Source organism: Harpia harpyja, chromosome 20 (genome assembly GCF_026419915.1).
Source record: "Harpia harpyja isolate bHarHar1 chromosome 20, bHarHar1 primary haplotype, whole genome shotgun sequence".
In the NCBI taxonomy this organism is placed as follows: Eukaryota; Metazoa; Chordata; class Aves; order Accipitriformes; family Accipitridae; genus Harpia; species Harpia harpyja.
In genome coordinates this window covers 20158098-20185837 of record NC_068959.1, presented here as the reverse complement: position 1 = coordinate 20185837, position 27740 = coordinate 20158098, and the positions used below count along the sequence as shown (strand labels likewise).

Sequence of the window (27740 nt, the reverse complement as noted above, 5' to 3'; positions counted from 1 at the left end):
GTTTCTTTAATGAGAGTTTTTAAAGGTTTAGCTGTTAATTTTAGAATTTTTATTTCAAGCATGCTTCCATAAAATTAACTTTTTCAACGCAGAACGCTTTAATGTCTTCCGTGTTGGTGCTCGTTTGCAAGAAATCTATGCACAATTATTTCTTATGTACTAGTTAAGTCTATCAGCCAACAGATGTCGAGTGTAGCAAAAATGCTATAATAATATTATGGTCTAATAATAGTTATAATGATTCTAATTACCTGGCGCGGCTTTTGAGAGAGGCAGACTTAGAAATTAGTGCAAAGGAGATGTTTAACCTTGAACTGCAGAAGCAAGGCACTTTCAGAGGTGTCTGGCCTGTGCCCCCTCCTCCCTGTCGGACATCCCATTCCCTTTATTTCCTCCAGCAGACTGGGAGTAGCTGTCTGGTCTGTTTTAAATGTTCAAACCTCATTCTCGGTATGTTCAGAGGTGGAGAAGAGTGCTGGAGAGCTGTAGATGAGCATGTTTCTTGAAATACCTGTGAATGTGAATCCCCCGTCATTTTTATTCTCATGCTGCAGTCTAGCCACCCCGGTTTTGGCACACTCCTGCTGCCTGATGATTACAGCGTTCACAGATTGCTCTCACCTCAGGAAGGCTGCAGGAGGCTCAGCAATCTTCATCTTTTATGCAAGCCGGTTGTGCTGCTTTTAAGTGTCAGGGAGGCTTTGCCACAGCCTGGAAATCGCAAAGCCAGCCTGAATCTGCCTGGGTGCTGCCAGGCAGCGTTCACTCTGTCTGCTGATGGGAGAGCGGGTGTGGGGGTGTACGGGCAAGCGGACATGAGTTGTTGATCCCGATGGAGGCTTTGGTGTGGGAGGCGAGGAGGGTATGTCAGCAGATGGGAGCCAGCCACCTTGCTGGTGCACGAGTGCTGCACTTGCTTTGCTTTCGACAGTTTGGGACCCGCATGGCCTCGTCGGAGTCTCCTTCCCCAGTTCAGGAAGGATGCTCTGTGTGCCAGCTCTGTTATGTCACTCCCAATGCCCCTCTACCACCGTATTTTTCCTTTAGGAAGGCTCCTGGGCTGCATTTTCTTTATTCTGTCGGTTTTTGCCCAACCTTGCTATGTAGTGTCTTGGGGTCCCAGTGCTTGTTATTGTTGTAGGACTGATAAGGCGATGCATAATGGATCACCCCCTGCCGCAGCTGTTCGTTTTAATTTTGTGATGTGAAGTTGGTGAGGAGTCCCTGATTCGCAGGGAAGGATCCTTTCTGCAGAGGAAGCCCTGCATAGGCTGGAAGTTGACAGCTTTTAATGATTATGTGCCAGGCTGAACGTTTTCCCTTTAAATAATAGTTTCAGCATGCTGATGAGAACTCAGCAGGACCTACGGGAATTTGGCTGCCGGTTGCTGATCCCCGACATGGGCAGCAACTGTGAATCTTAGTTACTGTCTTCCTGTAAAATGGATCCAGAGGTGCCCTTGCAAGGTTTTCTTCTTCATTTCCAGCCTGCTCATAGGCTGGCATGCTCTGCTTCTCACAAAAGCCCTGCCTGCCAGTGCTGCGCACGCTCGGTGCACACAGCCCACCTTTACCCGGGGCTCACAACGGTGAGAGCTCTGCCATCTTCAGCCTTTTCTTTGGGGAGGTTTGCCTTCTTGCCGGAGTCAGTACCTCCATCGGTGCATCACCATGGAGATGGGGCTGTAGAAGCTGCAAGGCACAGCCTTATCCAGGCTCATGTGAAGAAGGGTGCGGTAATGGGCTACACTTGTTTAGGGAAATGATTTCTCAGAGTACATAATTTGTCAAAGAATACTTGTTATTGCCCCAGATGCTATTAAGGAAGAGACAAATCTTGGATCTCTTCAAGCCCAAGCCTGAGCTGTAAGGTTCATGTAATACTCACTTGCTTTTTAACATGCTGCTTTGCTTTGTTCAACATCAGGCATTGCTGCTATAACCAACGCTGACTCACTAAACTGCTTGTGCTTTTACTTAGCCCGAGAAACCAAAGCTCCCTTTATTTTTCTCCTCCCTGTAAATATTAGCAGTGTATTTCTCATCCTGTTGCAGAGCACCTTTCTGCATCCCTTTTTTCAGCCTTTTGAGAGTCCAGATTTTCACTGCTCTGAGTCAGTTGCAAAGGTTCACTTCCCTATGACCAGTATGGCTCTGGCTGAGTTTCCAAAGGACGCAAAGGGTGTGTAGGTGCATTGAGCTCTCCTGCATGCAGAGGAGTGCAGGCACCTCTCTGGCTTGGCAGACCATGCCAGCACACCCCAGACCCTGAATGAGCTCATGCTGAAACCTCCTTGGGGGTTTGGGGACTCTGCCCTTTCTGCTTGCCTGGCACTGGCACACTCTTTCTTTGTCTAGTTTCTGGTAGACAGAGAACCGCCTCGACAAGGTCTAGAAGAGCCCTCTGGCACCTCTCTGCCTCACTGGCTGCATGTCTCATTTCAGACTTCATCTGTAAACATCTCTTTGCCCTTGCTAAACACTGTGTCTCTTAATTTCTCTCTGCAAGAGTATTATTTAATTTGTAAATGTTTTGGGACGTTATTTGAAAAATACGGTATGAAGCTGTATTTCATTTACTGTAATGATCCACTAATGCGGGCATATTTCAAAGGCAGGCTATGCAGTACTGTGGGGTTTAATTAAATTTTGTTTTTCAAGTAAGCATCAACAGACAGACAATAACAAATGGTGGACAATATACATACAGAACAAAGTCACTCCATTTTCTTTTCCAAGACGGTGGAAGTGAAAATGTATAGCCCTTAAAATGTACTTGGCCTGTTCACAAGTGCTGCTTTAGTGCAGTTACTCACTTTAGGGGGACTTTTTTCTTCTTACTCTGACTTAATTTTCTTGATCTCTTCGTGCCCACAAAATAAACTGTTACACTATGGAAAATTTCCAGCAGGAGCTTTGGGTGATCTAAGTTCTGCTGCAAGCTCTGGACTTAGTTTTGAATATTGCGTTGTTGCTCAATGCATTATGGCTTGTAGAGATGGGTCCTCATCAGGGTTACAGAACCAAAGGGCTGGGTATGACTTTTTTGTGGTTTAACCCCAGCCAGCAACTAGGTACCATGCAGCCATTCACTCGCTTCCCCCCGACCCAGTGGGATGGGGGAGAGAATCAGGAAAAAAAGTAAAATTAATGGGTTGGGATAAAGACAGTGTAATAGGACAGAAAGGAGGAAACTAATAATGATAATAATAATACCAAAATGACAATAATAATAAAAGAATTGGAATATACAAAACAAGTGATGCACAATGCAGTCGCTCACCACTCGCTGACCGATGCCCAGTTGGTTATTGAGCGGTGATCCCCTCCCCAGGCCAACTGCCCCCAGTTTATATTCTAGGCATGACGTCGCATGGTATGGAATATCCCTTTGGCCAGTTTGGGTCAGCTGCCCTGGCTGTGTCCCCTCCCAACTTCTTGTGCCCCTCCAGCCTTCTTGCTGGCTGGGCCTGAGAAGCTGAAAAATCCTTGACTTAGTATAAACACTACTTAGCAACAACTGAAAACATCACTGTGTTATCAACATTCTTCTCATATGGAATCCAAAACAACACTACACCAGCTACTAGAAAGAAAATTATCCCAGCGAAGCCAGGACAGAGGTGCTCATTCCTTTGGTGGGAAACGCCTGTCTCCAGTGGCTGGATGTGGCGCACACCAGCCCTGGCACAGTGAGGTTGCCGGGAGGTAAAAATGATGTTGTTGCATCTGGCATTGTTGTACCCAAATCGGGAATAAGCAAGTGGCTCTTGAGTGCATTTTGTTCCTTTTCTTCCAGCAAGTGTGGGGCAATCAAGTACAAAATGTATGCAGAGAGGCTTGGAAAGTCTGTTCAACGTCAGCGGGAGGCTGTTAGAAATCATAATGGCACTCACAAGCGTGGCACTTGTACAAGTTTTCTACTGGTAAAGAAATTCATTGGTGATGATGTAAATGGGCTCCTTTGTTTGGGTTTGTGCGGAGAATCGCTTGAGGAGCAGAATGAGATTGCTAGCTGGAGCATTGTTGAATTCTGGCTGTTTTCTGGTGGCTAGCATGGGTTTTGTCCTCTCTTAGTGTTTGGGAAATTTTCCATTGTTTAGAAACATAAGCAGAATTTGCTGAGGAAATCAGTGCAGGTGCCCTGGACTCCTGCAGCACACTATAGCCCTTTCATTTCTCTCTGAAATCTCTCCAAGTCAGACAGCTGAAAAAAAGGTAAATTATTCAGAGGCGGACCCCCTGTCCTCTGTTCAGAGATTTGAGTTCAAGCCGTGTCCTGGATTGATGCCTAAAGCTTTGCCTACTTAACCTGCCTGCAAATGGATCCTGGGCCAGGGCAGCGGGGTGGCTGCGGGCAAGGGCTGGCTGTGCCTGGTGCTGGCTCTGCTCACTGCTGGCTGACCCGGGGTGGGTCACTGTCCAAATTGCTGTTGGGTCGAAATTGGAGCATGTAAAGCCTGGGAGAGGCTGTGGGAACCTGGTGCTTGACTGGCATCTCTGCAGCTGTTAAGTGTCTGAAAAGCATTGCTGTAAATGACAGACTTCTGTCTGCTAACCTCCTCCTTCATGAGATCTTGGTTTAACACTTTCTGTGTTACAGTAACAGCCTATGTTTTCTCCTTGCTGGAAAGCAGTGCCACAAGTACTTTACAGCTCTCCTGGTGCACGTACTGGCTGATGGTGTTTTCTGTGCTGGATGAGATGCTTGTAGGAAACAACAATCCTGTCCAAGTAAGGCTGGCAAGATGATGTCCTGTGCTTGATGCCAGTCCCTATGGCTGGAGACGAGTCCTGGTACAGATAAACCAGTGTCTAAATATAACTTGTCATGAGGCGTCAGATGCTCTTTAAATAAATTCTGGAAAAAAACCCATGCAGCTGAGGTTTGCGCTGGTACTACCAATACCAAGGGGAATGCCCTGTGCCTGCCACCTTGTTCTTCCCTTGTTCCTTGCTTTAGGCTGCCAGGTTTTTTCCTTTTCTCACTTCTTTTTGTTGATATGTAGTGTCACTCGAGGCTTAGTTGCTGGGTTTTGGGGCAGGCAGTTGCTTTTTGATGACTCAATGCAGCATCTCCTACTTCTCATGTCCTTCCTGTGGATCTCCTGCCTTTTTTCTGTTCGCTCTCACATTGTGATAAGCTAACCTCCTCTGTGGGCTAGTCAAGCTTCCTATCCAAGGACCTTGGGCCTCTTGCAGATAAACTTTTCTGGGGCCATTATTCATCTTCTATGGAAGGAAAGGTTTTCCTGGCCATGCTGGGGCTCAGGTGGCTGACCCCAGATGAAACATGCTGGCATCTGGAACATCTGGAGCAGGCGACTGAGCCCTGGGCTGAGGGATTTGCCCTCTGTGTGGACCAGTACATGCATAAGCTTCATCTTTGCAGGAGCAGGTGAGTGATTTTGGTTCCCCACAGTACTGGCTGGCACGATTAAATCTTGCAGATGTGCCCAGAACAGGTTTAGGGGCTCATTCTCCTGTCCAGCAGGATAACAGAGAGAGAACGATGTGCCCTGCAGCAGAGCCAGTGCTGGGAGTCCAGGGCCTGTGCTTTAATGGTTCTTGCAGGACTGTGCTGCAGATGGGGGACCTGCAAGGGGCCTCGACACAACGTCTGGAATGACACAAGCCCAGGGCATGGGAAGCTATGATAGTGCTCAGGAGTGAACAAAAATAAAAGGCTCTAGGACTATTTAAAAGTAAAAAAAAGTAATCTGTAATTCAGTTTTGGGGGAATTAACTTCTAGTGAGAGAGCGCGAGGCTGGCTGGGAGAGGAGGAGCGCTTGCTCAGACGGATGGTAATCCATTGCAGCCCCTTACCATGCCAAGGCTCTTTGACAAACATTAGCCCTCTTAATGCCTCCCTAGGATGAGCGAGATGCTGTGCTGCTGGATGTGGAACGTGAAGTTTCTGGACTATGAGGAGCTTCATCCCAGTGTGATAATTTAAACACCGAATTCTTTTTAGTAATGGATATTGTTGATGGCTGCCTCGCATGGGAGTGCTGCACAGGAACAGATTGCGTTGTACTGATGTGTTTTAAAAATGAAAAGTGTGCTGGTCTTTGTAAGCACTTGGGTCTGACACCGGCCAGCTAGGTTTCTTGGATTTCTCCTTTGGAGTTTGGCAGCCGTCTGCTTCAGGGAGTACAGTGGTCTCATAAGAGTTTATTTGATCTGACACATGACAAATTGTTTCTGCTGGTGGGTACTTCAGGCACAGTCTGTTAGCTGGCAGCCGTAGCTTTGTGGGCACCGGGGAAGTTGGGGAAGGCAAGCCTGCCCTCCTCCTCCTCTTAGAAAGTGTAAGTGGAGGGAGCGTTGTTGTAGCCCACCTCCCATTCCAGCCTTCTTTTTGCCGGTTGTTAAATTGTGCTGTTTGCATAGATTATTAATGTTGCTTATGTGCTGGGTGTTCCTGCAGATGGTTGTTGTGTTTCTTGTTGCGCCTTGGTGTGCGGGGCAGAAGAGAGCTTGTGTTTCTGGAACCGGACCCAGTTGCCATTAAAGATGCTTTGTTAAGTTGCTTTTTTTAGGGCACCCTTTTAACTATGTAATGAGGAGCGGAATATTACATTCCTCAGCAGAATAAAAAGTACATGTCCCCTGTGAGATACTGTAAATACATTTTATCTGTTCTATTACCTACAGTTTTGAGAATATGTCCCCTAAGCATTTTAATCTTGTTTTCCAGAGTTGTCTCAGGGTGAGGAATCACTCCTATTTGCAACTTTGGGAATAATTATGGTGTTCATTAATTTCTTCTCTTTCCTGCTGTCCATCTATTATTGCTTCTGAGAAAAAATCCCTCTCTGTAAATCTCCACTGAAACAGGACTGACTCCATGATTAGAACGAGAGTTATGTGCACTAGAAATGTGTTTGTGAGAGAGCATCTCGTAGCTGTGCACGTGGACAGACCCACCAGCGTGTGCTGGCTCCTCCAGTGCCGTTCAAAAGCACTTAGCCACATAGAGCCCGCCAGATGCCCGGGCTGGCTCAGTGCTGCTTACCCTACGGTTAAAGAAGAAAGCACTGCAGGCAGCACGGTTCTGGGCAGTCGTGGCACACCTGGAGCACTGTGATGAGACAGGAGGCTGAAGGTCAGATCTGCTCAACCACCCAAGTGGTGCTTTGCCTCCTGAAGTGCTTTGCCTGCAGTGCCGGGCTGCTGTTATGAAATAGAAATTAGACGGGACAATAAGCGAAGTGGTTCATCAGCTGCCGCTCTTTTGTCCAGCAACTAAAAGCCAGTTCAGAGATTTTTTGTGGAAGCGCTGTTTGCTTTGGTCCTTTTTTGCTCTTTCTTTAAGTACAGACTGAAAGAGCCGGAGACTGGAGGCCACTGTAATTATTATTCCTTCATGACTAGCAGAATAAATGTGCCATTTAATGCATAAATGACAGGGTCCTTGCCTCAGAAAAAATATGTGGTCTGACCCTGATGCTGCAAACCCTTCTACATGTGAGTAACCGTCCCTGCCTGGTTCTGGGTGCACTGAGATTTCTCACTCCCTAGATCAGGGTCGGTGCCAAAACTTGTCTCGACGTGTGACGTCTGCGGTCACTGGAAGTCACTGTAGAGGCTGTCATTGAAACAGCCTTGATTCACATCACAGCTTTATTTAGATGGCAGCTGATGCAGAAGCTCTGCAGAATAGTTTGTCCATCATGTGATGAAATCTGCTTGCAGGAGGGAGCAGCTGAACTCTCTGGTCTTCATGGGAGAAGCTCCCTCTGTACAAATGTGGCCTGGCAGTCCTGTGATGGATTTGCCATCTCCCCGCCAGATGTGGCAAGATGAGGCTGTAGCACCACCAGCATGTAGAGGAAGCTGCTCAGGATGTTCTGCTGTCTCACAGCAGAGAGAAAGTTGCTGCAGATGCATTTTTCATCAGAGCTTGAAGAGTATGAGTGGCTAACAGCCTGCACTTAGCTCTTACAGCAGGCAGGGAGATTTTGAGAGTCCTTGGCTTTGCAAGTACAGCAAAGGCCAAGAAACGGAGAACGAAAATCACTGTATCCTTTGGCTGCTGCTTCCCACTGCCTGTGGGTGCGTGGCAGAGGCAGCAGATGCAGTTACAGCCAGGACTGCCAAAGAAAGGACCCTTTGTGGACTGGTGCTGCTCAGCTACTGAGATATGCCAGTCCACAAAATGGCTCTTTGTAGGGTATTCTCTAACAAAAAGATGTTCCTTTTAAGTGGCTGGGTCTCCTGCTGTTGGTCCAAGCTCCAGATGAGAAACAGTGGGTCTTGTCATTCTGGACTGGAAGGTGCTGAGGTTACAAACACAGTCGTCGTCCCTTGGAAGGGAAAATTGTGGAGGAAAACCACTCCTGGTCGCATCTCTGTTCCCCTCCTTCCCCAGCCTAGGTTTTGGGCTGCTGGAGCCTGCCTTTCCTGTGGCTGAGGGGCAGTGGGATGGAGCTAAGGCACTGCTCCTGAGTGAACCCCATGGCTCTGAAGAGCAGTGAGCATGGTCAAGGAGCTCAGGAGGGACCTGTGGACTGGGAGCAGTCCTACTGCTTGGAAGGTTTACTACTTCTTTGAGTCTCTCCATGACCCTTCATTGTGCACACTTTATGGCGCAGTTCAAATGTCGGTAGTGAAGTGGTTGCTCGAGCCTTCCCTGCAGAGAGGAGCGGTGGGGACCTTGCAGCCCTCAAGCGTGGAGGCTGGTGTGACTCTGACGGCACATGCAGGGTCCCGTGGTGGCTAAGGCATTCACAGAAATGCTTTTTCATAACATCTGCTGGGATTCATGAGATGTAGAGGCAGGTTCCCTGATTTGTCACCATGTCGTAAGGATTTAAGGTTGAAGAACTCTTTGAAGCACCAATACAGCCTGTTTTGCCATGACAAGGTGGAGGTGAGCGCCAGCGTGACTTTTCTTCCCTAAGGAAAACGCTGTTTTGCACAGATCACAAGCCGTGGCTCTGCCGCTGTTTGAAGAGACCAGACGAATCGCAGTGACGGGCACTCTGTGCAACATCAAAGTCTGCCCCTCTGAAGCCGAGATGCTAAGGAACTCCAGCTCAGCATCCTTCATGTGTAGGCAGCAAAAGGAAAGAAGATCTCTGAACCGGGAGTCACTTGGGGGATCAAAGCTCTGCTTAGCGGAGGCTAATGAGGCAAAAGGCAGGATGACAGCAGGAAGGTCACAGCCCCTGTGGATGATCTGGGCCATCTAATAATGGCAGTCGGGCCTCCAGAGGGGTCTGTGAAACCTCCTCCTCTGCTGGAGGACTTGGGCCTGCATGTATGCCTGAGGAAGCAGACATGCAGCGTCCAGCACCTGCGCTTGGCCGGAGCAATTATGGGGTCCCTGAGGGATTGTTTAATTAAAGGGAGGCTGTACTGTCACATTTCAAACTGTTTTTTCCATATGTTGCTACAAGTAACATCTAAAATAGCTCTAAAAGGCAAAAAAACATTCCCCAAAGTAGAGGTGGCAGATGATGAAGAACAGGAGAGGGAAGGAATTATGTTCTCTTTCAGCTTCCCATGTCTCTGCATTTACTTCTGCAATTGCAGCCCTTGGAGCTTTTTGCTATTTTAAATTTCCTTAGGAAAAAACCTGCTAAACAAATGCTGCCTGCTGCTGGCTGGCTGTTCTGCTTTGGTTTCAGACCGGGGAGGCTCTTACGCTCGGGGAGCAAGACTCTCTTTTTAGTCTTGGTGGGAAATGCCTGGGTAGAAGAATGGAAATCATAATGAGAGTCGTTTCTACATGATGATACTGGTAGTCTCTCGGATCTCTCTTTGTGCTCGTTACTGTCCCAGGGCTTATTTAATTGCTTAAGACCACTGAGACCACTTTAAAAGTACTAATGCAGTGAAAAAAATAAGCAGACTTGGATAATGCCTTTCATCCAAGCACGTGACGATATCACTGCAGACATTAGTGGAAGGAGCCCTGCGATTGCCTTGGTTATAGCCATGGCGTCTGTGTTAAGAGTGGAGCAACTGAGCCCCAGCATGGGGAACGACTTGCCCATATTCATGCAGAGATTCAGGGCAAAGCCAGGAGCGATCCCAAGGCAACGTGCTTGGCCGTAGGTTATATTCATCCCCAGAGAGCTCCTTATTCCCCTTCAGGGGAGGGTTTAAAATTGGCTTGTTAGGGCTTTATTCTGGGTTTTGGTGCCAGTGGCTGAACTGGCAGCTCCTGGGGGTTTTTGGCCCATTAGGCGGATCCCGGTGGCCCTCTACCTTTTCACCTGGGAACTTGCCATAAAACTGGAAGTGTGGGGGAGCCCAACTCGCTTGCGAGGGAGCTTCTGAGCTGGGCATCCAGCCAGGCGTCCCGTGCAATTAATCCCACAGGCTGCCATGCCACATTAATCCTGGCCACATAGCCAGAGCATGCGACAGGCGAGCCACACGTTTGCTGCCTGCGTGCTGTCCTGCTCCCTGCTGTGACCTGTACCCTTGGGTCGTCACGTTGAGTAAGAGCTGTCACTGCTGCCCGGTGCACTGTAGAGGTGAGGAAATGCATTTTTCATAAACTTCACAGCTCACTGTTTCTGGCAGATTGATAGGGCTGCTGGAGAAGCCCTTTGCTTGCCTGCTGTCGGGGCACCTCTGCACCAGCTGCTCCGCAGGGCTGTGGCAGCGGGTGTCCTTAGCTCGGGAGAGATGGCGATCCCGACGGGAAACCTCTGGGCTGAGCTGGAGCTGGCAGCGAGGGTCTTGGCGGGGACAGGCTGAGATACAGACAGAGGGGATAGATGCTTGTACTGGGGCAGGCAGCGTGGTGTGGGTACTGCTGTGAGAGTTGTGTGCCTGATACATCAGCGTTGGATTTCTCTAATACTGAGCTTGAATTTTGCATGTTTTTTTTAACCTCTTAATTGAATCTCTTTATAGGGAAGCTGGCATCTGACAGGGGAAGGAGGTTGTTATTCGATGCAAGAGCCATGGGTGAACAGCAGGAACTTGGAAAATACAAAAAGCTGTTTCCAGAGAGGCTGGGAGTATGCCAATTAAATCTTTGGCTCTTTGTGGGCCCAACTGCAGTGGGACATCAGGGTGCCCGGTGACCTGGCTAGTGTGGCGTGTGCTTTCTTTCCTGTTAGATTCTCCAAGTTTGGGAAAGCAGAAGGGGTAAAAAAAAATATACTGAACGCTGGCAGACTCCCAGGTTAGTCCGAGGCAAGGCATCACCTTGCAAATAGGGGCTGATGGAAATACATGTCGGGGGGGAAATATCACTCAATTGTGTGTGCTGTACATGGGAAATTGCAGCGAGGAGCAGGAGAAGGGAATAGGAGCAGGGCAGGAGGAGATGTGTTTTCAGCTGGCATTTGGGGTGATGGGGAGGCAATGAGGAAGGAGAAAGCTGTTTCACGTGGTTGAGGTCAGGTAGTGTGGCAGCTTTCAGAAAGCTGTTTGTCCTGAAGGTCCCTGTGCATCTCTTATCTCCAGGCGAGTCCTAAACTGGTGCAAATCATCGCCCACGCTCTGGTACGGACTTGAACGTGCTTGCTAGCCCCAAAGCTCTGCAGAGTGAGGGTGTTGCGTGCGTGTGCAGGCTGTCGCAGAGCACTGTGAGAGCAGCTGCCAGAAATTCAGATAGGTGCATTTTTTATAAATAATAAATGATAAATTTGGTCTTCTGACCTCTGAGGCATGCTCTGCTTTTGTACACTCCATCCTGAGCGGAGCAGAAGATCCCCCCATGCTGGACCCAGGGCTCTCCGGCGTGGAGGGTCTGAGGACTGTTGGAGACACTGGCTGCAGTGCCTGGGATTGGGGATCTTGCTGAGCCACGGCGGAGAGTGGCCCCTTCTGCCATCGCCGCTAATGAGCGGGTGGAGAGCATGACGGCAGCCTTGCTCTGACTTCAAACCACCAAAGTATAAAGCTGTGCTCTGGCCCTCTGGGGAGCAGTGTTTTCTGTGAACACTGGTTTCTGAAGGAATTCATTAAGTAAATTTAATTAATTGACTAAGTGATGCTCAATGTTAAACTGTGTGAGGTTGTATAAACAACACAGTCGGAGTTGCTGTGGTCGGGTAGAAGGAGCGATGCCAGGTTTGTCTGTAAATAACCTGCAACAACCCACTCCTCTGTCCCTGTGCGGAGCCGTGGCCGGTGCCGGTGAAGCCGCTGGGTGCTGAGAGCTGCCCTCACTGTGCCTGGGTGCTGCTGTGCTGTCTCCTGTCGCTGGAGACATCCGTGCTCTGCTCTCACTTGCATTGGCACCTGGCAGTGCTTGTAGGAAAGACCAACGTTAGGTGGTATTGTAGCTGAGCTGCTGTTAGAGGGACTGATGTTAGCTAAGCAGGTAGCCTGTAGGGGTTATTAATATTTATTTTTATTATTTGTTAGTGGAGGTTATAAAAGTTGCATCATTGCACCGTAGATGCCAGGCTCTGTAAGCACACGTTTTTGCCATGGTTATCCTCCTCCCTCCCCATCCCTACCGCCCCATGTCAAAATTTCTTCCTGTGTGCTGGTCCCAATTCAGAGCAGTGCTTCTGCTGCAGGTCAGAGCAGGACCTGTTGCTTGGGGGCAGGCTGTGCCTCACCAGCAGAGCTCGAGCCACGATTTATTCCTGTAAACCTAAAAGCGTGGCCTCCTGCTGCGTGGGTTCTCTGTAGGCAGCCAAATACGGGAAGGTGTTCCCACAACTTTTCCCTTGTGTAGGAGTGTTTTTAACACACCAGAGAAGAGTCCTGGTAGGAGTAAATGATGAGGAGCAAGCAAGAAGAATAAACGATTTTTAAGCAATTTCATAAGCGGGATCAATGAGACGGTCTGTGTTGCAGCTGCGCCTTCTCTGCTGAAATCTTGGTAGGGTTGAGGGTGTTTGCAAACAAGTGGTGCTCACTGTCCTGTCTTTCACCCATACATGTAGGGCTTCATGCCCAGGTGGGACCCTCAGGCAGGGGTTGGGGGCTCTTGGTGCAGTGAGCTCCTGCGTGGAGCTGGGGATACTCGCTGGAGGCATGAGCATGCTTTCCCAATGGCAGGACACCAGGAGGAGCAGAGCTGCTGAGAGCATCCAGAGCGCAGCAGAAGCAGGTGCAATGTCACACCTCAAAGCTGTGCAGAGCCTGTGCCAGCTCAATGTGGTGGGTCCGTACCCAGAGAAGTCTGTTCCTGCCTGGTTTGTCCTGGGAGAATTGAGGACAAACAAATTGGGGCTCCATCAGGAGCACTGCATGGGTCCCTGAAGGAAGCTCCTTGTTATGTTTGGTTTTGCCATTCAGGGCTCTTCTCCTGCTTTGCATAAGGTGATAGATAGGTTCATTATTATTATTTTATTCTGTTTTTATTATTAATTTTTATTCAGATCCAGTTCTTTGATCAGTCAAGTGCATTCAGATCTCTTCCAGGATCTTTGTAGTTTTAACATTGGCTTTAGTGAAGGGGAAAATTCACTCCTGCCTCCTTTTGGAAATGTTGCTGATCAGGACCTGTCCGTGGCAGGAGTGAGCTCAGACAGATGTATGGAGCAGGAGATCTCCCAGGTGCCTGTTGAGCAGAGCCACTGCCAGCTGTGCAGAGCCATGGCAGTTCACCTGGGCACTGCACCTAGGGCAAGTGCAATTAATTGCTGGGCCTTTTCTTGGGGAAGCAGCAGCATGAAAAGAAGATGAAGATGTCTTTTAAGGGGGAAAAGTGGTATCAGAGACTCACAAGTCCTGCTCTTAGTAAAGGCAGTAGGGAATGCTCACATTGTACAAGGTTTGGTAGCTCATTGTGGTTCTTGCAGCATCTTGCCCATCAGCTCACGTCTTTCTGCTGGATCCTGCACATTAAAATGTGCTGCAGGTAACCATTTCCAGGTAAACATGTTTGGAAGGACAGGACCTGTGTTCTCTCTTATGAGAGCCATTGGGTTTTTAATATGGGCAAGTTGTCGTCTTATGGTTCCCATTTCCAGGGGAAATCCAAGAAATCCTGTGCTTCATGCCAGAAGCCACAGTGCAATGTCCACATACTGTCAGGGCAGGGAGAGCTGAGGCAAGTCTTCAGGATTGAGACCTGCTAAGCAGACACATGGTCATCTGGGCCTGTGTCCACCAAAACATGAGTATTTCCAGACTGGCTTCTCTTAGCTTGGTTTGTACTTAACAGGAGCCTTTGTGTCCCTGTGCCTCTGGGAAGAAGAGAGGATAATTTTATTTGCAGATTGGTCTTGCTCATCTGTTTGAAAGCAGAGGATTGTGAAGACCCAACTGTAATGAAACGGGGAAGGGCAGAGTGTCCTGTGGCCTCCTAGTAATCCTCTGTTTGTCCACCAGCTGTTTCCTCTCTTACACACAGGCTGAATTTCAGATTAAAACCTCTTCTTTCTCCTGTTGGTGTAGCTGCACAGTCATGGGAGAAGGAGGGACTGCTGACTATGGGACATTCCCAAGGTGTCTGACTGACACTGCTCTGCTCTTCAGTAGCAAGTCAGCAAAAACGGGTGCTCATTACAGACCTGGGGACCCTATTGTTCAGAGGAAGAAAATTTCAGGTCAGTCAGCTAAATTTCCTTCTCTTTCTCCATTGTATGGCACATCACTTACCATGTCATGCTGGTCTCAGCCATAGATGCCAGCGTCATTAAAATGACATTGTGTTTGAACAGGGATCTTGACACTGATTGCAGTATGTGTCCTGAGTGCACCTCTTCAATCAGACATCCTAGTTTACACATCTGTCTTTAAAATAGTTTCCTTACCTGTTATTGCCCATCAAACTTTGGCTTCAGCCTAAGAAGCTGTGGGTGCTTGGAGGTCTTCGTGCCACCGGTTCAGCTGAAGGATGCTTGGGCTGTGTTCCTTGATGTCTTTCCCTGTTTGATTGTTCTCCAGTGCTGACCTATGCTCAGGGAGGGGAGCTCTGTGAATTATTCGTGCTCATAGACACGTAGTGTGCTGTTGACGCTTTTGTTACCACCAGCCGTCTCAACAAAGGGTGGCTGGACAGATACCTGGCCTGAACTAATAAATTTGCAGACAGTTTTGCAAGACTTATAATTCCCGTACTGCTCCCTCGATCCCTAGATGAGAACAAGGATTAGCTTATTGTTATTGCTTCCAGTTGGCTGTAAAACCAGAGCCTGGCAAGGGGGCTGGGGAGCTCTCTGGGACGTCCATGTGCTCTCCTCAAGCAGCAGATCAGAATTCAGATGAGGCTTCAGATGGATTTATTGGAGTGGCATAGTATACGCAGTGTGGGCTTTGAGTTAGGACATGAAAGAGTGGTGCGTTCCCAGCAGTGGAAGGCATTAATGAAATATGTTCCTCATACTGACTTGCTTTGAACTGTCACCTATGACTACAGCAAACTTATTCACGGGGCTGTGCAGCATTTACTGATGCACAGCTAGTAAAATCAGTAAAAATGTCCCTGCTAATAGAGAGTGTAATGGCAATGCTATTGTTTCTGTGGCTGCTGGTGCAGACAGGATTTCCTGGAGCTGCGGAGCAGAACCTCCCTGCACTGCGAAGCCCAGAACATTGCCTGCTCTGACAGGAGGACTGCCCCAGGAACAGAGGCTTCTTTGAGTGTGACCCTTTGCTCATTCCCTAGTACCTGATTTTCTTTGACATAAGAGGATTATTGGGGAAAAAAACCAACACCCCACTGCACACAAGGGGAATTTGTGGTCCTCCTGTAGTGATTCTGGTGCTGACTGGCTGCAGCTGTACATGGGTGCTGCTGGATCCAAAATAATGTCCCTAAATAAGAGCAAATGCTCCCCATACAGGTGGGGTCACAGCTACCACCCTTTCTGCTTTGTGAGCTGCAAGGGTCAGTTCTAAAAATGCATTGTATCCACATAACATTTGGTTTGGAAATCCTCTCATGCCCTCTGCGTGTGTCTGTCTTGTAACGAGATGTCAGCCTGTGCAGACTTCTCTCCAGGAGCTTCAAACCCCCGTGTTTCACATGTTCGTTCCTCCTGCCTACCTGGGACCTAAGCAAACTGCTAATTGTTGTGCAGATGTCATCTTCTAGGCAGGCATGAGTTTGTAGGCTTTAAAGAGGCTGTACTGTCATTTGCTACCAGCCTTCTTGGTACACGTGAGCTCTATTTTTATGGGAGTGTGCATTTTCTTTCAGCCACTGCTTTGTTGAATTTCTTTTTCTTCTTTTCTCTTTTTATTCCAGGCTTGCAGGTAAAGTTTTAGGATACATCTATTTTTCATTATCCCAGTTTTGCTGCTTGTTTTATAACTAAAAAAAAAAAAACAAAAACCCCCAAAAACTGTTTCCAATGTAAAAAGCAGCAGTTTATTCCAAGGTGAGTTGAGGGGAGGACTGTATATCTTGGTCAGTCTGAGATTGAGGTCCTGACTGTGGCACTGGCCAGAAGGATATGTTGATCTTCTGGGAGCAGGTGAAGTTTGAGCCCATGAACTCTGCTCTGGGTTTTCCAGCTCAGGAACGTGGGTGTTAGTTGTAGCCTGGTTGCACTTGGCAGTGACCCAAGACAGAGGTGGAAGCTTTGGTCACAGGCTGTCTTTGCCTGTCTTCTGAAATTGGAGAGCTTTGCTTCTACTCCGTTTGTAGTTTAGTAAGGGCTTGTGGGTCCTTGAGGTGGTCCTTTGACCCTTTAGAAAAGAGGAGGATATCAAGCATCAGGTCAGAAACACAAGGTGGTACTTTCATGCATGGTGTGAATTAAATGGTGGAACTCATTGCCGAGTTGCTGTGGGTGTCAGAAGTCCAGATCTGCTCCAAAAGCAATTAATGGGAAAAACAAAAAACCAGCTGATCTGGATTTGAGTTCAAAGATAGAGGCTGCTGTTCAGGAAGACCCTGGGTCAGGAGTTTCTGGAAGATGCAGAAGTGCATCAGATGTATTACTATTTGTGCTCCCTGCTCTGCTGCTTTTTCCTAGATGTCCACCACTGACCAGCATGATGCGGTGTTTTGCCTTTTCTTTTCTTTTTTTGGCTAAAGCAAAAACCAAGCAGGAAGAGGAAGAAGTAATGTAATGGAGTGGGGAGACAAGATAGCAGTAAAGGAGGGGAAGGAGAGGACTCCACTCCCTCCGCGTTCCCGAAATTTTTTGCAGGGAGAGGTCCTTTGGTGGCAGGAGTTGGTGGTGGGTGCGCCTGTAAGCATATTTTCTGCTTCGTGGAATAGGAGATGGTTGCTTCAAGGAAGGAAGTAAGTCTGCGTTTGATGTGCCATCCTGATGGACGACAGAGACAGAAAGATATTTAGGACTGCATGTATGGGAGGAAATTCTTTAAAACCTGGATAGGAGTAGGAACAGACTTGATGGAGGGATGAGTAATGAAGGAGTGTTTGAACGGAACTAATCAGTCCCATCTTCTTTCAAAAGACCTCATTTAGTTTAATTTAGCAGCATGTAAATTTAGAGCCAATCAAAGGAAATAGTTCTCCAGCCTGTGTGCTGGCAGGCTGCTCTGTTCCCTACCCCAGTATGAGAAGTAGTAGTGAGCCGAACGCTGTAGGTGGATTTAAAGCCTCGTGTTGTGAGGCAGTGGGGGCACACGTGTGCGTGAGCATGGTTACACATGTAGCGGTGAGGACATGAGCTCTGTACCAGGGTGACTGGCAGCCACAAGAGGAGGACCCTTTTTTTTCCCCCCCCCTCGAGTTCAATACGTGGTCTGTAGTCAGTCAGGGCAGCTGTATGCCACGGGACTGCTTCATGGTCCACTGCAAGCGTGGGCAGAGCCAGCTCCTGGGTTCACAGTTTGGGTGAGCTGGCACTTTGAGCAGCAGGGAAAGCCTTGTGCTGTAGGAACCACCAAGTACACCTTGTTGACCTCTGCAAAATGTTGTTTTCCTCAAGAAAAACCTACATATGGGTTTAGATAAACTCCTGATCCTTTGATGGCTGGTAGTTTTGTTTAATTTGAATTAATGCAGCTACTTCTGTGCTTAAAATGAGGCAAAGGCATAAAAAGCCTTCGCAGGATTGCACTGATTTTTATTTTTCCCTCTAGTTGTCATCCATGGCACTAACACAGTGATTTTAAACAAGACTTGCTGGTCTCTTTGTATTTTCCAGGAGAGATATAAGCCCCTGTGGGGTCAATATAAGCTACTTTTGTCATTCCTTGTCATAAACTCCATTAGCAGTAAAATCGGTACCTCTTGCTATTGGCTGCCCCCGATGAGACCCATGCACTAACACCTCAAGGTGTTCTGTTTCCTGTGGTGTTGCACCCCTGAACCCCTGCTGCGTTGCAAAATGTCATGTAAAGAATGCTGAAACCTGTGAAAATGTGGACTAAAATATTGCTCATTTTGTTTTCCTTTGCGTTTCAGGCTGATGGCAATGTCTCACTGGGCCAGTCTCCTCTCCACTGCTGCCAAAGTCAACCTGCTGGTCTTGGTGGTTTCTGTGGTGTTTTCCCAGTCAAGCCTAAGCGACAGAGCTCCTGTAAGTGTTGGCTGCTCTGGCTGAAAGCTTCGATCGCAAAGGGCTGTCCAGCCACTGGAGTCTCTGGTGGGGCAACAGCCTTACCTGATCCCTCTGTAGGGCCAAGTAGAATGTAGCAGCAGTTGGTGAATCACCTCTCCTTGACAGTGGGCCTTCAATAACAACATTTCAGAAGGGCTTCTTTCTTGAGACCGCTTGCCTCACCCCAGGAAATCCAGAATATGCTCAATCCAGAGGGTTTGCAACAGGCACAGTGCAATTTGGGCAGCTCTCTTGTTTGCTAGATGTCACTTTTTCTATTTGGAGTTGTCACACGTTCCCACTGTGGCAAGAGGCAAAGCTAATTATGCGGTCTAGTGGCAAGAAGATGGGAAGAGGTGGCCTCAGTTATGTTCCTAGCTGTGCCTCTGTTGAGTCACTGCAAGTGAGTCAGGCTTAGAAGAGCACCCTCTCAGGTCCTTGTATGTGCATGGATTTTGGTACTTGCAGTGTTGTTCTGAAGCTGCAGTTGAGGTGAATGGTCGCTGTCTGTCCCTTTGCACTTGTACAGGTGTGCAGAACTCCCCTGGTTTGGATTGGGCTGCTAAGCCCCAGGTGCTAGGCTCCCCAAAATTAGCAGATCTGGAAAGCTTCCTTGAGAAAGCTTGAGCGGTAAAGAGTGGTGGTTTTTTAGTTTAATTAATGCTGTGGCTTAAAACAGGGGGTCCCCCAGCAAAACTGGAGTAGGGGATCACTGGATGCCATGTCCCTGGGCACTCGCTCCTGCCTTTGCATTGCAGCTTGCTGCTCTGTTGGTTGTGTGATGCAACTGTCTGGGGACTGTGCTATTACCCAGAGCAAATACAAGGGACAGGTGACAATATAAGCACTGTAGACCAGTGCCTTGGGCCCACCTGGAGTCATGTAATGATGAGATAATTTGTCTTTATTTCAGGGAGGGAGGGGAAGAGGCTGGAGATAGAGCACAGTCATCCCAGCTGAAGAACAAGCACTGGGACAGCCACCCAGTGATACCTGCCTGAATTGGCAGGCAGCCTGACACCGAGGTTCAGACAGGATTAATGCAATGTGTGGTTAACTCTCCCATCACCTTTTCCTGCACTCCCCCTACAACGGCCATGGTGGCCATGCCCCTCCTTTATTGCAAACAGACTGCAGATTGTCTCAAACCCTCCCTGCTGAGGCTTTTCAGCTTATTGCAGTTGATTTCAGACTGATAAAGCAAGGAGGCTTTTTGCCTTTAAGGAAATTTCCATTGTTTGTTCTTTCTACTGTCTTAATTATGAAAACAAACTGAAAAGGTTCCTACCTAATTTCTGCATAAATGAAGAATTGCTTGCGTGTTGTTGCCCGTTTTTGCCAGAAATACTAATGAAAATGGGGTATTGCAAAGCAACTGCGGGCCAAGCAGTGGCATTAACATTTAAGTGAACCAAGTCACATCCTTTTACCCTTACTGAACATTTAGACACTTCTCTTAAGCAGAGCCAGTAAACATCAGTTGTCTCCATTATGTGTTTCAACAGATACAACACTCAGAGGCCTGTTGGTAAATTTACAATAGCCTGTATCGTTAAGTCCCTCTTGGATAATAATATAGCAGCGTAAATAAGCTAAGTAATAACTGCTCTGACTCATTTATTTTAGTCCTGTTGAGTCTTGGCTCAGAAAATGTTAACATTGATTTTTATCTGCAGAACCTAGCTTTTTATGTTTATGATTGTTACTGAGCTTTAACCATTTGTCATAATTTTAACAATTTCAAGCCTCTGATGCACTACGCGACAGCAGGAGTTAAGCTCTGCTTTCCAGTGTATTTCCGAAATTTCAATCCCTTTTGACAGATAAAATAAAAACATTCTATAGGTTTGTCAACTATCTTCATGTGTTGCCACTGTCGTTGCTAATTGTACGTGTTTTGCTCAGGCTGACATTTCTCTTGCTCAGAAAACAGTCTCCTAGGCTGGGTAACGGATATTTATATGGAAAGCACCCAGATTCTGCCAGGAAATATGCATGCATTTTTTCCAAGAAGTGGAAGAAGTGAAGGCAGAACATGGCCTAAAATTTCCAGTTAACCTCTTAATTGACTTCTTCTTTTTCCCTATGAAAACATTCTAAGGATTAATATCAACACACTTCATGAAGTGAGCTGTAACTCTTATTCTAATTGCCAACAATAAGGAAAAATCTTTCACTATAGGCTGGTTATTTGAAATGATTCAGTGGTGGTGTTCTTGGCGATATCAGAAGCTGATAATACTCCCTGCAACAGAAACTGAGCTGTCTGGATGATTAGTCTGGACTAGCTTATCTGTTCCTGTGAAAACCAGAGTAGCAAAGACCTGCTTCCCGAGCAGTTAATAGCCGGGTGTAAGATAGTACAAGGTTGTTACTTACTATGCGCTCTCAATAATTTTATCTGTTGCAGTTTTACATGACTCCCACCAGCTCCCTAGGGAGACTTTCCAGTGAACAGCGAGGTTTCCCTCACAGCAAGGATTTTTTTCCTGCTTTTCATCCTTGTTTTTTCCTTTGCGTAATGTCATACCACTCGTGTTAGCTGATCTACCACACCTCTGCCATTCGCGTGCTGCACTTGCAATGTAGGTGGTGATTAAATTGCTGCCTCATTGTTTTAAAAGACTCGGAGGACACTGGGAACGGGTGGAGAAAAGGATGCTCGCTTTTTTATCGTGTGGGCAATTCGGTGTGTTTTCCCCATGTCCTATTTTGGAAATAGCTGAACTATTTTAGCTGAAATCTTCTCCAAGCCTGAAATAAGTGCATTTAAGAAAAAAAAAAACCCAACGCTTGAGGCGTTCCACTTGCGTGGAAAATTTCAGCTGAAAAAGTTAAAAGTTTGACATATTTTTAGAAAAGGGAAAACGGGGTCTTACAATGTTACACAACCCTAGTAATAGTCAGGGCTCCTGGTTCTGACTGTAATATAGGTGAGGCTCTGTGAAAGCTTGTTTTAAACCTGCAGCCTGCATTGGAATAGGAAATAAGCTGCGTTGCTTTGTTCAGCACAAATGTCATGCTACTTATGCATGTTTAACCTTTAATATACTTTAAATCTAAATTTAACCATGTGGAAAGAATCTTGGATGTCAAAAAAAAAATCTGCTGGCGAGGGAAAAAATTTTGTATTCTCAGCTGGCACTAAATTACTCAGATGCAATTGCTAATGAGCTGAATCTTTTCTATCCGAAAGGAGTTTGCCCTTACAAAAATAGAAGAGAGCGACATAAAAGATGACAGTGGGAAAGAGCCGATAACAGAAGATGATGCTGATCCTGAAGACCTGGAAGTGTTTTACCCCACACATCAGTGGCAAACCATCCGTCCAGGTAACATGCTGATGACTAATTATAGCATCCCTCTGAAACCCCACCTGACAGCACTGACAGAAGCCTTGCAGAAACTCAAAATACCTGTTTGTTCCCATGACGCTGTATTCTTTTGCTGGTGTTCAGACAAAGAGGTATGGACGCAATGACCCAATAGAGGGACAAGAGACCATCACCGAACCGGCTGGCAATGGGAGCAGTTGCTAAAGTGTTTTCGGTTCACTGGAGCAGGTCGAGTGGGCTGCCAGTCACATTGTAGGTGGTGGTGTGTCTCTCTCACTAGCTCAGAAGCCCTTTCTCTCTTTGTACGCTTGTCAAGGGACAGATTTTATAACGTTTGTTGGCATGTGGTATCCCAGGTCTGCTGTGCTCCAGTGTGGGCTGGTGAAATGCTTCTCAGTGGCAATCTGATTAAGAACCATCAATGTAACACTACACAGCTTTTTAACAATGGGTTTTCTGTTCCTTGGGTGTTTGAAATCCAGCTCTTATCCCTATCCATACGTGCCACAAAAAAAACCTCTTTCCTTTTTTTGGGCTGGTATCTTTTATTAGACGTGTATGGGACACGTATGGTGAGAAGACACCAACTGAGTAGGCTGGCTTCACTGCGAAAACCCGTGCGCTGGGAATGGCTCTGGAGAGGATAAGCCCATTTAAACACACACACAGATGCATGTGTGCACACTTATTTCAGCAATTAGGATGATCAGTAAGCCTGCCTCTGGGGTCTTGAACAAGGTATTTAATCCACTTGTGCTTTGGTGTCCTCATGTATATGCAGGTGTAATACCTTCCCACCTCAGAAGGGTGAACTAAGTACTAATTAATTTTTATAAAGTGCTTTGTATTTAAAAGAGCTTTATCCTGTGCTCAGTTATCATTGAATGAATAAATACGGGATCCATTTGTCTTGAAATTTCTGCCAGATATAGCAGAACAACTGTTCCAAATGTAAATCTTTGTATAACATGAATGTCTAGCAAAAGCCCCAGTATATACTTGTATTCCATTTTGGTACCATTATGTATGGAAGGCGTGTGCTGTCCCTGTTCAGTATTCAGACTGGCGCATCCCCACCACCCTTGTCGAAGCAGAATATGTATATACTTGCAGTCACTATAAACGTCGTTGCCAGTTTTGTTCAGAAGCACCTTCTCCATTGCTCAGGTGTCTTGTTCTGCTTTATTTTTGTAGCAGTTCCAGGCTGGGCCTGTGCAGTGAAGGGCTTGTGGAAGTAGGGAGCTTGTTAGCATTCGCAGAGGAGAAGAATTTCAATTACTCTTGTAAAAGGCTTAAGTGGTGGCCTGCCTTATCGTCTAGCCACTACGGATCCTCATTTCAGGTGTACGTGCAGATTTGGGTAGAGACATGTCAGAAAGAGGAATCGTCTTTTGTCTCCCCCTGCCAGCCTGGGTTTTCGTCCCCTGTGGGTTTCTCTGTAGCGAAATCTTGTGTGTGGACTGTGACTCACACTTTTAGCATGTGTATTACCTGAAGCAAGGCTGGGGAACCTGCTACCACTACGAGCCCATTCCTGTGGCCTCTGAGCTCGAGGGTTTCCCCCTTGCTAGCACAGGTCTGTGCTGGGGAGGGAATTGACCCACAGGACAAGGGAAGCAGCCAGCATGGCTGCACGAGGGATGTGCCTTTCAGCCCTTTAGCAGAGGCACACACATCGGCAGCATGTCTAATCTGGTGGTTTTGCATCTTCCAATGTTCTCTGATGTGATTTCACTCGCTCGTAGCCGAGCAGAGTCCTGGCTGGTGTGTGCTCACCACAGGCCAAAGTGAACCGCAGCACAGTGTTCAGAAGTTTGCTTTCTGCTGCCTGCCTCTCCAGGATGCCCCCACGCTGTCTTCTGATGCATCCCTGCAGCAAAGGGGCCAGTCTCTCCGGGGGAAGCAAATGTTTTGATTTAAAGTCTGGATCTTCAATTTTGAATAGTGGAAGGGAGCTCAGAGTTGCGTTTCTCCCCGTCGTGCTCCTGTTTCATCTTGTTCCTGTTCTGAGCTCAACACAGGATTTTTATGCTTCTGTCCAGTTCTGCAGTTGCTCATCTTTTATACATGTATTTCCAGTTTTGCTCTGCTGTTTTTCTATTCTCTGTTGCTAATTGCATCAAACCATGTTTCCGTCAAGACTGCAGCAGTGTCATCAACCTGTAACCTGTCAAATCCCTCTACCAAATTCAATTGTTATTGTATATGTAACACTGCTTTGTGCGGTTGTTCCCTCGCTGCCTACAATGTGAGCTGGATTTTGATCAAGTGCTTTCTTGCACTTTGAGCACGCTTCAAGCTGCTGGAGGTAGCTGGATGCAAACACAGAGAGACAGTTACCCTAAGAGCTCTGCCGCCTGTAATCTGGAAGCAAGGAGATCAGTTGTCTCTTCTGCCAGCTAGCTGGGAAGCTGATGGGCTGTGGAAAGGTTGGTGAAACTTCACAAAGTCCTTTAACACTTTGTTAGGCATTGCTTCTTTCTCACTTGGCACTAAATAATGCACCAGGCGCAGCTGGGTTAGACAGAAAGGACATGTGCGCCTTGGAAAGCCATCCACACCTCTATTATTTTACTTCTTTTGGTATCGTCTGAGGAAATGGTGAAGACATCTCTGGGGCTTTTTGTTCTGTTCTTGGTTGGCATCCATAGGAACTTGCAGGCTGTGTGGGTTTTAATGAGTAGGATTGCAATGTCCTCAGAATGGATGTTCAGACCCGTGGTCAGATCACTTCTTGTGGTCAGGTAACTGTTCCACCACAGACACAGAATTTTTCTGAAGTCGTGCTTCCTCTGATGTCTTTTTCCTTTCTGAATGCACTTTTACCAGGTGATAGTACTCTTGTGAGTTGGAAGATCTCAGAGAAACGTAGCAGAGGTGGTGACTTGCTTTTGTTGCTGCTCTGTCAAGTGCATGGAGGTGAGTCTGTCAGCACACAGAAACACCCTACCACTTTTCAAGGTGATCTCGCCAGTTGGTTATGGCGACCAAAGGCTGATTCTTAGTCTTTGGGATGGCAGAGATGAATGGAAGGATTGGATGGTGCTGATGGTCTTCTCCACCAGTTTGACAGTTTTCTTGGGGGTTCTTTATATAAAAGCATTTCTTCCATGTTTTCAGGTGACCTCAAATCTGCCAGGCAACATCCTAGAGCACATGAATGCTTCATTTCCTGGGAATTACCTACTTTTGTTGTTTGGGTACCTTATTTTCCTCTGTTTTGTTTAGCATTCCTGATGATGATTGAAAGTTTGATTGCTCTGACCAGCTAGTCATATCACTGGCCAGCAGATTTTCCACCTGACATTAGGGTCAGAAGTAGCTCCTCTGGGAAGACATTGCTGTGAAGATTAAGAAAAAGGATATAAGAGGCAAGGGTTTAACTGGGAAAGAAAAAGGGCGTTAATTATCTCCTCAGCAGTGACCAGCGCTGCAGGGAGCCCGTGCTGCGCTGCAGATGGGCTCTGTCCACCTCTGTGGCAGCAGCATGTAGCTACTCCCTGATGTGGCAGAAACTTGCTGGCAGGTTTCTCAGCTGACAGTTTGAAGTTGGCAATTAACGTGTCCAGTTTCCAAATCCAGATGGACCAAGTGAGAACCTCATCTGCCCAAAATACCAAAATATTTACAGTCTACTCTGCATGCTTTCTACTTGAGAGGAGGCAACAGTGGGGCATAGAAAGGTTTCCTTTGGTCCAGAGCAGCTCCCTTCAGACTGGAGAAATGGAGCAAAATCTTGCATTGGCAATTGAAATGTTGCACCATTGGATCTCCTCTCAGGTTTGGATAGCATGTCTCAGTACCTAGTGAGGCAGAGCATGTGTTACAGGAGCTCGGCTGGCCTGTACCTTTAGCTGTGGTTAAACTTCTTGCTTGCAGAGCTCTGTGCTGATACCTGCAGTTACTCTATAGCATTTGTACTGTTCAGAGTAGTTTTCCTAAGTGCCTAATTATATTGCAGTTAAAAAATAAGAAGACATGACTGCTGCTGTTGATCAAACTGCCAGAGCAAAGTTGACGTGAGCATGCTCTTGTTGCTGCTTCTGCAAAGATGAAACCATCTTATTTTCAGCGGGGAGCTGATGATACATTGCTTAGCATTTAAATATCCATGGCTGCAGCTTCCAAGGATCCTCAGGCTGCTTTCTCTGTCAGTAGCTGTCTTTGCTGTTCATACTTGTCTCAGGTCTTCCCTTGTCTAATTTGCTGCACAAACAAGGTTTTACACATATGAAAACACGTGTTTTTTCTTCTCAAAGAAAGCGTTCACGTTGGGGAGGTAATTTCAGAAGCTGCTTTGAAGGACTTGCTGTGGTTTTGGAAAGAACAGGACTCAGAATGGGGAATAATTCAGTCCAGTTTCATTGCCAGTCTTTGTCTTTCAGGAGATTTCAGTGGCTGAATGAGCCAGCACTGCAATAAGCTAAGAAGAGGTTTTTAAAGCGGGGAGGAGAAGGTAATGGCAGGAGGGATCCCTTTGGCTCAAGACTCCCATGCCAGGGCCTGTCACACAGCCCGTGTGGGTGACGTGGTGACTGGCGAGGATTTCCTTACACCTTGTTGGTGGGTATCTTGCTCCTGCTGTTCACTGGGATCTCCTGAGCTACACTGGCTCCTGCTAATTGTTTTGCTGAATTAATGAATCTGTCCGAACCATTGGCTTCTCGGTGACCTAGACCTAACTCAAACAGTTGTGTGCACGTCTCTGAAATATTTATGTCAGCATGGTTGAGAGAGGGCTGTGAAATACGGCATTAAACCACCAGGGTATGCTCGTTTTTGCAAAGCTTGACATGTGTAATCCAGGAAATAGGAGCCTCATAAGATCAGCACAGCTTTGCATGAAGAGGGAAGGCAAATGGGATTTAAAAACCTCATTTATACTAGATGAAATGCTTCTTTTCCAGGTCTTTTTATAAAATAACTTGTTACTGATGTGCAGAGGGGGAAAATCTCGACTGTGGAGTTGTTATAATTTTCTCTGGCCAGCAACAGGGAGAGCTGCAGGGTGATTACAGCAGGTAGGAAAGCCCAGGCAGTCTCAAGAGCAATTGCAAATGTTCAGTGCTTGGAGGTAGAGTTATGGCCACTAGTAGCTCTTCCTCTGCTTGTTTTCCATCTGACCTCTTGCATACGAGGCTTTTGATATCTTAAATGTATCTTGTGCCTGTCCTTCTTTTTATTACCACATGCCTTCATGCTCTCCTCTCTCAGCTTCCCCATCCTTGTGGGGTTTCCTTGACTTCTCACCTTCACATCACAGGATGCATCATCTCCCTAACACTGGCTTGTGCTTAATTCCTCCTTACACTGAAAGCCTTCTCTGGCAAAAGTGCCAGGGCTGAAGCTCCATGTGCCACTTCTGGCTCTGGTGTGGGGCACTGGAGGGCAGGCGTGTCAAGTAAAGCAGAGTCTCTGTGCCTTAGTCCTCATCCGTGTAAGAGGGATAACAGTGTCCCTGCCTGTTGTTGGTAAGAGGGCAGGATTGGGACTGCTCAAGAGACGCTCGGACAGCGTGCAGACAGGCGGTATCTCAAACAGCTATTTGAGTAGGGTGTGTTTGAAGGATGCCAACTCTTGGACGTGGAGATATTGTCTGTACGAGCATCTTTCCCTCTGGCTCAGCTGTGCAGATGAGGGCAGTGCTGTTACCTGTCTCCAGCCTTGCTCTGCATTATCCACTTGGATTTTCTTTACTGGCAGGTTCCCTGAGCTGGGGAGTTGGAGGGCACCCACCGGGTATGCACACCTGGTCCTTGTCAAGCCGTCTCTTCAATGTGCAGACGATGGCTTGCAGCACTGCACAGTGAGCAGTCCGGCGTCCTGGCTGTAAGGCAGGTGTGGGCTGGCTGTCCCCAGCACGGTGAGCTGCCAGGAGCTGCTGCCAGCATCCTGATGAGATGCTGGGAGCGTTGTAGCCTTGGACCTGTGTAGTTGAAACACTCATGAAACAAATCATGAATGTTAGTGGGCTGGGTCCTTGGGCACAAAGCTGACTTTTTCCAG

At 47.3% G+C, this 27740-nt stretch overlaps 1 protein-coding gene across 5 annotated transcripts in view; it reads left to right on the top strand.

The window, feature by feature from the left end:
- The window catches only part of SIL1 (SIL1 nucleotide exchange factor), a 105183-nt gene that overhangs the window by 5459 nt on the left and 71984 nt on the right, over nucleotides 1-27740 (top strand). For 3 of the 5 annotated variants that reach the window (XM_052816563.1, XM_052816565.1, XM_052816562.1), the window contains 2 exons: nucleotides 18264-18378; nucleotides 21596-21731. In XM_052816563.1, coding sequence (XP_052672523.1) covers nucleotides 18268-18378; nucleotides 21596-21731 — 247 coding nt within the window. In that variant the 5' untranslated portion in view covers nucleotides 18264-18267. Of the gene's footprint in view, nucleotides 1-14329; nucleotides 14482-18263; nucleotides 18379-21595; nucleotides 21732-27740 lie in introns of those variants that run through there. The other 2 variants (XM_052816564.1, XM_052816567.1) reach the window with 2 other exon arrangements.